Here is a 10546-nt window from a genome sequence, read left to right on the forward strand (position 1 = left end):
ACACATCAAGGGACAGGACATTTTTTCCCCCTTGGCCACTTGGCAACCCTACTTGTTTTCTTGAAGTTCTGCTGTATTCTTCCCTTGCAGGCTTTTCAGAGTAAGTTTGTGCCTCTTGGATTCTGCTGTTCCAAGTAACTGCCTGGACTATTAAGTAGGGCTTTCACTGGCAAGGTTAAGATGTTGGGAATAAGCTGCAGTTCCTAAGCAACCCTCGAAAGTACTTGTCCTCAGTGAAATAGCTGGGCCCAAACTGTTTCAGTCACCAAGAAAAGATGGCTGGCTAGCTGAGCTGCCATCTTAGGACAAGCACCCCAGAGTCAACTAGGCCTTGTCCTTTTCACTCTAAACCCTAACCAACTGCCCAGCTTTTCTAAACCATCCAGTGAATATGTAAAAGTCACCCTGAGTAGTTTGGTATTTGTGAGGCGGGAGCCAATATGATGGCCAGAGAGCCTGGCTAGACATTATTGCTTGAAAAGACAGCCCCAGCACATAAGATGGTTTGAAAAGACAGCCCCATCACTGGGGATTCTGGCCATCACATTAAAAGGGACCACACACCTTTTAAATGCCTTCCCTCCTTTGGAAATAATGGAGGATAGGGGCACCTTCTTTTGGGGATCATAGAATTGGATCCCACAGTCAAATCTCTTTGAAACTTAGAGAGTATTTTGAGTAGAGGTGTTGTATGCTATGCTGCGAATTTGGTGCCTCTACCTCAAAAAACAGCCTCCCCAGAGCCCCAGATACCCACAGATCAAATCTCCATTATCCCCTATAGAAATCGGTCTCCATAGGGAATAATGGAGTGCCCAGCAGACATTTCCCACTTTCTGATGACCCTGAAGCGGGGGGAGGGCCTCCAAACTGGGGGAATCCCCTGCCCCCACCTGGGCATTGGCAACCCTAGTAGGGACTGGGACTGAAGCCAGGCATGAACCCAACAGGGACAGAAGCCAGGCATGCTGTAGCGAAGGAGCTGCCATTTCAGCATTCCTTGTTTATCTCTTCCTTTTTGGAAGCTAATTTGGAAGTGGTGAGGAGGGAGAGGTGTAGGAAAAATTAGCCACATAGAAGAGTGAGATTAAATCAGGGATGCCAAAAAGCAGCCAGCAGCTCCTCTTTCTCAGGGAATTGGGTCCAGCTAGCTTTTTTGCTCAAATCTTTGTTTCCCTCTATTATTAGTCTCTTCCATCCCACATGGTTTTTGTAGGCTCCATGGTCCCCAGCTAGCTTTGTCATTTTCTTTTCCTTGGAGGAGGGGGGTCAAAGATGACTCACATTGGCAGGATCCAACCTAGTGTGATTTCATCTCTTGTCAAGTAATGAGAATAATGTGTAGTCAGCTTTTAATACCCCTCTTCTGTTTATGTGGAAGCAAGTTCCAGGTAAGCAATTTAGAACGCCTCTATTGATTTTTTTCCTTTCCCCTTTCTGCTGATGTTGGCAGGTGTCCTGTGATGCTGGTGGTGGGAGACCAGGCCCCTCATGAAGACGCTGTGGTGAGTGATGGCACCCATCTCTTGTTTTTGTTTTGAAAGCTCCACAGCAGAAAGAGAGAGAAAATTCAGCTTCTGGGTTTCCTGATCCCCTCACTCCTAGTTTACAATAAAAGCAAACATTCTCTCTCATATCTGGGTCTGCCTTTTGTCCTCACACTCTTTGTCTATACGTTACCAGGTGGAGTGTAATTCCAAGCTGGATCCTACCCAGACCTCTTTCCTCAAGGTAAGCAGTGACTGGCAAACTTCACCCAGCAGACTTTCAGCACTTGTCCTCTGTCCTAGTTGCAGGGTTAAATCCAGTGCAGAATTTCTGCTTGTGGTAGAGCTCTTGCAGAACCGGAAACACTAGAAAAAGACTGCAGTCGCCACTTACACTAAATTAGACTTATTGTATCCATTCCCCACTTGAATTTCTGCTTGCACAGTATTTTGTGCATCTAATAGCTGAGTTCTATGATATTTGCAGGGTCAGCTCTTGTTACTATTTAGATAGGAGATCACCAAGGAATTCCAGGATTACAATGCAGAGGAAGGTTAATGGCAAGCCATCTCTGAATGTCTCTTGCTTTATAAACCCTACAGGGTCACTGTAAGTTGGCTGTGACTTGTGGGTGTCTCCCACCACCATGTGATATTTAGGGAGGAAAGCATTAGATGTTGCACAAGATCTTATGCAAGCACAACTGCACTTAAGCCAGTTTGGTGTAGTGGTTAAGTGTGTGGACTCTTATCTGGGAGAACCGGGTTTGATTCCCCACTCCTCCACTTGCACCTGCTAGAATGGCCTTGGGTCAGCCATAGCTCTTGAAGGAGTTGTCCTTGAAAGGGCAGCTGCTGCAAGAATTCTCTCAGCCCAACCGGCTTCACAGAGTGTCTGTTGTGGGGGAGGAAGGTAAAGAAGATTGTGAGCCACTCTGAGACTCAGAGTATAGGGCAGGATATAAATCCAATATCATCTTCTTCTAAATCCAGTTAGGTTTCCATTTGTGCATTGCTGAATCTAAACCCATGTCCCTCCAAGCAGCTACCATCTCATCCTCGTTTTTTTTCACCTGCATCTCTGCAGGCACTTCTTCAGTGTCATAATCTCTCTTGGGTATTCCCTGAGGCTTGGCTGAGCCCCCTTAATTTCTACCATAACCCTGCACCTCCAGGTCATCTCCTAATTCATGTCCCTTCAAACCTTTGGGGGTTGTCTTGTGGAATTGATTTTCCTTGGAAGAGAAAACACTGTTTTGTTGATTCAGTAATTTGCGCATGTGTATGCAATGGGATGGAGCTATTTTCTTCTAGGTTTTTAGTGCGCACCACCATCTTTCCCCTTTTGTCCTTGAGTTTCTGAAGGCAAATGCCACCCTCTACATAGTGATGCCTGAGGCAGCCATCTAGAAATGCCAGGCCTCTCCCCTTGCCTTCTTTGTTCAGGTTCTACCCATTTGGGTTTCTCTTTGTGTCTTTCAGATGGCAGATTCAGGGGGACAACCACAGCTGACCCAGGTGAGAAGAACAGAAATAAGTTGGGGTGCAGAAGGAAGGTTGTGGGCAGCATTAGGCCAACTGGTGTGCTTTTTTAAAACCCCACCCCCACCCCGTGGATATCATTCTTAATGTGTCTTTCTTTGGGTAGATTCAGCTTTTTTGTCTGGTGTCACCAAAGTCCACTCCAGAAGACAGCCCCCCTCCCACCTGCCTTTTGTACATGAAGGTCCCTTTATCTGCTGCATTCATAAGCACTAAACTTCTGAAACCTGGTGCCAGGAGACAACATGGGAGAAGGCCTTGGCCTTTATGCCCTGTTGTTGGCCATCAAGAGTATCTGATTGGTCACTCTGTGGGACAAGATGTTGAATTAGATGGGCTACTACTGTGATCCAGCGGGGCTCTTCTTGTCTGAACCACTGGCTTTTTTTGGTAGAGAAAGGGGATCTCTCCTCCCCTTTTCCTCAGTGGGAAAGCTGGTTGGCTCCAACCTTCCATTCTTCCCTACGGCAGGTTTCAGAAGCTTAGTGTAGCCCCCTCCCCCCCTTAGACAATGAAGAAGGAAGTATAAGATAGCTTCCACTCAGAGTCTAATCAGATATGATGTAGCGTGATGTGTGTGCGTTTAAAGATATTTTGGGAGGTGGCGATTTAGAACTGAGAAGCAGCAAAGGAAGGGGTTGTTTAGCCCTTTCAACACCTGCTGGTTTTCCCTTGCAAAGAGATCTCCCCACCACCACATTTTTGAATCTGCTGGTGGATACAAAACACATGAAACTTTTTTCCCCCCTAGCCTAAAAATTTATCAAGCAGACTTCAACCCATCTTCCTGTCCCAACAAGGGTGTAAAACCAACGCGACCAAAATTAGCTACCCACCTCCAATCTGACTTCTGAGTAGGGCTGCCAGCCTCCTAGAATTACAACTGATTTCCAATTTACAGAGATCCATTCCCCTACTTTAGAGGATGGACTCCGTGGCATTATGCCCTGTATTCTCCAGGTTCTACCTCAAATTTCTGGGAATTTCCCAACCCGAAGTTGGCAGCCCTACTCCTGACAATTCTGTTGTATCCAAGCAAATGAACCCCAGTATTTTCTCGGCTTATCCTTTATAGTGTTTCAGAGAGGAAAGTCACACCCGCAGTACATTGCACTCGGCAAATGGTTGCCCATTTGCTGTGGTTTTATTGCATGCAATTTAATCTGTAAAATGATGAGAAGATAAGCACTGACTACATCTCTGTAATGGACTCACTTTTGGCCTCATAGAGCAAACATCCCAAGCAGAAGATGAATCACTGCTTGGTAACAAGGACAGCTATTTCTTTGTAAATACTTAGATGTTTAGTTAACAGATTAAGACATTTTGCTGGTTTGTCTTACATGATGAACATTTCCACAAAAGGAACTAGGTCTTCTGTGACATCCCATCCAGTCCAACACTGTGTCAAACAGTGGCCAAAACCCAGGTGCCATCAGAAGGCCCACCAGCAGAGCCAGAACTCCAGAAGCCCTCCCACTGTGCTCCCCTAAGCACCAAGAATACAGAGCATCACTACCCCAAACATAGAGTTCCATCTATACCTTATTGCTAATAGCCATTGATGGACGTCTGCTCCATATGTTTATCTTCTCCCCTCTTGAAGCTGTCTGTGCTTGTAGCTGCCACCACTTCCTGTGGCAGTGAATTCCACATGTTAATTACTCTTTGAGTGAAGAAGAACTTCCTTTTATCTGTTCTAAACCTAATGCTTATTAATTTGTGTGTCCATGAGTTCTTGTATTGTGAGAAAGGGAAAGAAGCACTTGTTTCTCAACCTTCTCTGTCCCATGTGTATTTTTTTCATTTGTAATGCCATAATTTTGTTTGTGTGTCATTTTTATTTTGGAAAAAAAATACACAAGTACAGGAATGGTTTAAATCCATAAATATACAGTTAATAAGAAACCATAATAATAAGGATTTCTGCAAGGTTATCTTTGTGGAACACCTGGATCATGAAAAAGTGTGGTAGCAATATTGTTAACACAAGTATTAATTAGCCATTGCTAATTAAAATTCCCACTATTTAACTCACCTGTTGATTCAAGCCCTTGAAACTTCCCACCCTACTAAGATTTTTAATTTTTTCTAATACTGGAAGAATTTCTTTACCTAAAATACATAAATTAGTAGTAGATGCTTTGAAAGCTACCATTGAAAGATAGGAACTAAATATTTTAAATACATGGTTGCCTTTAATTGTTGTTTTCTCACCAGAATTGCATAGGTGAATCTGCAAGACAACTTTTCATAAATTAGAGTTTCTACTCCAAATATCCCAAGCATTAAAAAGACAAAAACAAAGAGAACTTTATCTCGGGAAGGAAGGAATCAAACAGCCTAGTGTTGTAGAGCCATTTGAGTGGTGTGTGCTTAGCTTTCATGTTTGCTCTGTTCTGTATCTCTTTCATCCTTCAGCCTGGGAAACTGACAGAGGCCTTCAAGTACTTTGTGCAAGGCATGGGATACAGTGAGTATTGGATCCTTAGGCTCTGTGTTCCTGTATGCATTACTGTATGAACGCTGAGTGTTGTACTTCGTATAATCTCCAACAAACGTTCATGGATTAGCAGCCCCTTTGCATTTTAAATGTATAGCTGCTGGGACTGTTGGACCCTATCAGTGATAACTTTCACACACTAATGCAGTAATGCACTTTCAGTCCACTTTCTAAGTTCTATGCAACTGAACTTTACTGTGTGGAATAGAAAAATCCACTTGCAGACAATTGCCGAAGTGCATTGAAAGTAGACTGAAAGTGCATGGTTCAGCAGATGTGAGTCTCACATTGGTGAGACTGGGTGGTTGTTAGGGCCGAAATTGGCAAGGAGTTTTATGGAACCAGTGCTTGGCTCATGTTGTGATGTGGAGTTCTGCCAATTCTGAGGCAGTGATCACTGTTAGAACTTCGTGGTAGAGCATCTGTTTACATGCAGAAGGCCCCAGGTTAAGTCTTTCATCATCCCCATTTAAAGGGACCTTGCAGTAAACAATACAGAGGACCTCTTCCTGAGACAATGGATAGTCACTGTCAGTCAGACAGACCAGTGTTCTGACTTGGTACCAGGGCAGCTTCATCTATACCACATTAACAGAGCAAGAACAAGACAGGTCACTCGGAGTCCTTCTTTCAGTTTGTACACTGAGTCTGTGCTTCAGCTGCATTCACACAACAGTTAAGCCTGAGGGATCCCTAAAGTCATTCTGGTCCCATCTCTGAAAAACGACCAATGGTCCATTTTCACCCCTCAGAGTGTTATCTTTTTGTCGTAGCTTGAGGTGTTTTTTTCCCTGTTTCTCCTCAGTCCCTCATGTACTGGACAAGAAACTGAGTCAGGGGTCAGGTACCTTCTGTGGCATTTCCCCCACCCCATCCCCTGGCACGCTATCCCCAACCTGTCTACTCAACATCACCTCCTCTCCATGACTCCCTCACTCCTGTATGCTCCAGTAACATGCACACACAACCCCCATGGAGACACCAAATGGTTTGCAGTGATGGTGAGCAAGCAGAAACAGCTTAATTTCGCTTTTTGTTGTGCCTCTGAGTCAAGAAGGCTGGTGATGTGCCTTTTTGCTTTTGAATAACAGCATCCCAGGGCCAGGCCCGGTCTGTGCCAAACTGTTCTCCCTTCTGCACCATGGAAACCTTTGGTTTGCATTCCAAAATAAAATTGCTCACATTATTAACACATTCTGCAAATCTTCTCGTTAAACCCAGTCTTGATCAGTTTGCACCCTGTATCCTGCATCTGGTATTTAAGACTTTTCAGGAGGGGGGAGGGGGCAATAGTGACTGATGTCTGTTCTTTTGGAGGGAGAGTAAAAAGAAAGAAGGACTGTGGGGTGGGATCTACTATTTCGGGTTGTGATGTCCAGGGAAAAACAGGTATCCATGCAAGAAGCAGGCTGTAAGGTTAAAACCTCGCAGGCTAAAAACCTGTGACATAGCCTCTGCCTATGCAGGGAGTCTCTAAAGGCTTCTGCTACCTTCCTGCTGCTCCTTCCCATTGGCAGATATCAGTTCCTCACATATGCTCTGAGATTTTCAGTATGCAACCAGCAGTGGTTAAGGATGGGGATGGGGGAGTGAGGGCCCTCAGATTCCTAAAAAGCTAAAGTTGGAAACCACAGTCTTGAATGACTCCCTTGTAGTTCCATTTCCCTCTCTGCCACCAAATGGTCTGCTTTGTATTACACGTAGCAGTGGAGGTTGAGGAAATGTCATTACTTGTTCATGTAATTTCATATTAAGGCCTTGGGGTTAGAACATGGCTCTCTCCTGTGTAAGATCTTCATCTGATTCTGCCCCTTTCTTTTTTTCTCTCCCTTCTCCCCACAGTGGCCTCGTCCTGCATGACGCGCCTGTCCCGCTCACGCACCGCCTCTCTGTCCAGTGCCGCCTCGGGGGACGGGAACCGGTCCCGCTCGCGCACCTTGTCCCAGAGCAGCGAGGCGGGGGCACCTCAGCCTCCAGCCCCCACCATGGAGGTGTCCTGCTGAGCGCCAGGCCAGGGGACGAGACCGCCTCCCACCTCTGAACAGGACTTCTGCTATCCCACAATGCACTCCGGCCACTGGGCCATGTGACGATCTCCCCTAACGGTACTAAACATCCAGGGAGGCCCAGATGGGATGCAATGTACTTTCTTTTTTAAAAAAACAAAAAGCAAACCTTAACTTCCCCCTTTCCTTTTCTTCTCAACCAACACATACGCACCTCTCTCTCTTCAGCCCTACCTACCCCCCAATTCCACTCTCTTCTCTCCCATAACCTAAAACTAGTTCCAGCCCCCCACCCCAGTTTCCTTAGTGACCCTCGACACTGAGGGAGACACAGATGGAATACTATCAGCTTTCTAAACAATTAAACTCTCAGCACTTATTCTGATTCCTCCTTTGTTTTCCATCTCTTTATGCACTTAGTTCCCTTAATGAGGGAGGTCTGGATTATTTGATTTTTGTTGTTGTTCTGTCTAAATCATAACTAATCATTGTCCCTCCCCCCTGATTTTTGAGCGATAAACGTTCTGGGAGTCGTCTGGATGGGAATCAGTTTGTGTTGCGCACTTTCTCCCTCTTTCCCCTCCAGAATGTACGGAGGCACAAGTAGGACTTTCACTAGAGAAAGATTTGAGCCCTGATACAGACTGGTATGGCTGCTGTCAGGCCAGCGTAAAGCACCCAAAATAGGAGGAACTCCTCTCTTCTATCCCTGTCTGGCCTGGATGGTTCTAATTCCTTTATGCAGCTTAGGCGTAATTTCATTCCCTCCTCTCTCACTTCAGAAGGACTATGATCCTCCCCCTCTTTGGATTTATTTTATAGCACTTGCCACCCCATACATGCAAACGTGCTTTTGTTTTATACCCCCAAATCCAACCCTCTTCCCTCCCCCCCCCACAAAGGCTGCATTTCTTACCTGTTCTATTTCATGTCCCCACTTTCCCCCCCCCCCCATTAAAACTAATCCTTTGTGGATGGTAGCGGCTTTGTGGTGTGCATGTATGGTTTCCGCTGAGACAGCGAGTGATTTTTGGCAGTTTGGGGCTTTTGGGGTGGCTAAGCGAAGCTGAGCTATGGGGAGGAGATTTATCTGGGGGAGGGTGGGGTTGTTCCTCTTAGGCTGTTTCAGGGGAACGATGAGGGTGGGAGATGCTTGAGCCGGACTACGCTGTTGTGGCAGTGCCAGGTACAGATGGCAACAGGCCGCAGTGGTTTGGGCTTCGTGTAAGGAGATGGGTGGAGGAAACTGTGATCTGTGGTGATTTTTCTTTTCTTTTTTTTGTCTACAAGTGCTGATTGTAGTGCGTTCTGGCTGCTAGCTTTGAGCAGGGCTCTTGTGGTGCAATGGAGGGTAAACATTGGGTCAGCTGGGATTCCAACTGTACCAGTTCTTGGATGTTATCGGGTGTATTTTGAAAAAGAAAAAAAATCACACGCACACCTTTAAATGTATAAATAGTAATTTTTTTTGCCACATTTCTTTCTCAAAATAAAGAGAAAAATTATTTGGATCAGGTGTAGTGAGAGTAATTAGGATGCAAACTTTTGAGAGACACAGAATGCTTCATCGAATTTCAGAGACAAAGAGTTCTGTGTAACCCAAAAGCTGGAATACTCCCACCCCAGAAGACAATGGTCCAATTAGAAAATCACCTTACTTATTCCTTAAACCTGAATAGGCGCTGGGGGTTAGTGGCTCAGCGACCTATGGTAAAGGGGCATTGTTTGAAATGGGTTCCAGCTGGAATTATTAGCTCCCGCATGTAATGGGATCCTGTTGTATTTGAGAATGTGTGAGCTCTGTTTTTTTTTTCCCCCAGAGCAGTCAATGGTGAATCCCGACTCTTAACAATAAAGTCTCTAGAGGAATGAGTTCTTGCTTCTTTTCTCATGGTGGAGGGGGTGGCAGTCTGTGCATTCAGCAGACGCCAGATCAGATGCAGGTTCCTGTGCAATTGAAGATGTTCACTGAGGACTGTGGTTTTAAGATGTGACTCTAAGAATGGGTCAATCAGTGGTTACCTTCAGGAGCCCATCTTCTTGCATTGGCCAGCTTTTACAAGCAAGGTACACTTACACAGCACTGTAGAATATTCTCCATACATTAGTTGAGTAATCCTCACTCAAGTCGGTAAAATGAGTGCCCAACTTTATATCCCTATATTATGGAAGATTTTGTGGTGAATTGGTGACTGACAGAAGAGTTGAACGCAGGTCTTCCAAATGTGACTCACTTTCTGAGCCGGTCTGGTGTAGTGGTTAAGTGCAGGGACTCTAATCTGGAAGAACAGAGTTTGATTCCCCACTCCTCCCCATGCACCTGCTGAGTGATCTGAGTCAGCCACAGTTCTTGAAAGAGCAATCCGTGCACTTAACCACACCAAAATGCATCCAGTCTTAAATCTACTGACATCAGCATAACTGCATGGGATTGCAGTGGAAGACACCTCCCTTTTGCATGTTAATTTCTTGTGTCTGCTTCAAAATAAGATCCGTTCTCAAAAGAGCTCTCTCAGTCCCAGTCTGTTGTGGGAAGGGGAAGGAGACTGTAAGCCACTCTGAGACTCTTGAGTGAAGAGGGGTTATAAATCCAATCTCTTCTTCTCTACACCAGCCCCTACTGTTGTTCCCAAGGAAGCACGCCCATCCCTCTCTTTCTTGAAGGAGCTCAAGGTGGCTTACACAATTCTCTCTCTGCTTTATCCTGACAACAACGATATGAGGTAGGTCGGCTTGAGAGACCCGAGGTTTCCCTGACAGGTTTTATGGCTGATTGAGCCTTTGAACCTGGGTCTTCCTGGTCCCAGTCACACTAACCGCTCTTCCATTCAGGCAGCCGAGATGAATACACATCCTTTAATCCAGAACTAGTTTATCTAAAGCCATTCCATCCAAGACATCCAGCTGCCTCCCATGCTCACAAACAGGAGTAGAGATTACAGCCTCCACTTGGTGAACGAGCCTGTCTTCAAAGAATAGGAAAGCTATCACTCCTTGATCCAACAAAT

General features: G+C 45.4%; 1 protein-coding gene across 6 annotated transcripts in view; it reads left to right on the top strand.

Annotated features, from left to right (window-relative positions):
* Nucleotides 1-9410, top strand: part of NDRG2 (NDRG family member 2) — a 307888-nt gene extending 298478 nt beyond the window's left edge. For 4 of the 6 annotated variants that reach the window (XM_060256427.1, XM_060256422.1, XM_060256428.1 and 1 more), the window contains 6 exons: nucleotides 1454-1505; nucleotides 1684-1731; nucleotides 2970-3005; nucleotides 5451-5502; nucleotides 6338-6371; nucleotides 7375-9410. In XM_060256427.1, coding sequence (XP_060112410.1) covers nucleotides 1454-1505; nucleotides 1684-1731; nucleotides 2970-3005; nucleotides 5451-5502; nucleotides 6338-6371; nucleotides 7375-7573 — 421 coding nt within the window. In that variant the 3' untranslated portion in view covers nucleotides 7574-9410. The remainder of the gene's footprint in view (nucleotides 1-1453; nucleotides 1506-1683; nucleotides 1732-2969; nucleotides 3006-5450; nucleotides 5503-6337; nucleotides 6372-7374) is intronic. The other 2 variants (XM_060256424.1, XM_060256425.1) reach the window with 1 other exon arrangement.
* The last annotated feature ends 1136 nt before the right edge of the window (nucleotides 9411-10546 follow it).

The sequence above is a fragment of the Heteronotia binoei genome, chromosome 15, assembly GCF_032191835.1.
Source record: "Heteronotia binoei isolate CCM8104 ecotype False Entrance Well chromosome 15, APGP_CSIRO_Hbin_v1, whole genome shotgun sequence".
In the NCBI taxonomy this organism is placed as follows: Eukaryota; Metazoa; Chordata; class Lepidosauria; order Squamata; family Gekkonidae; genus Heteronotia; species Heteronotia binoei.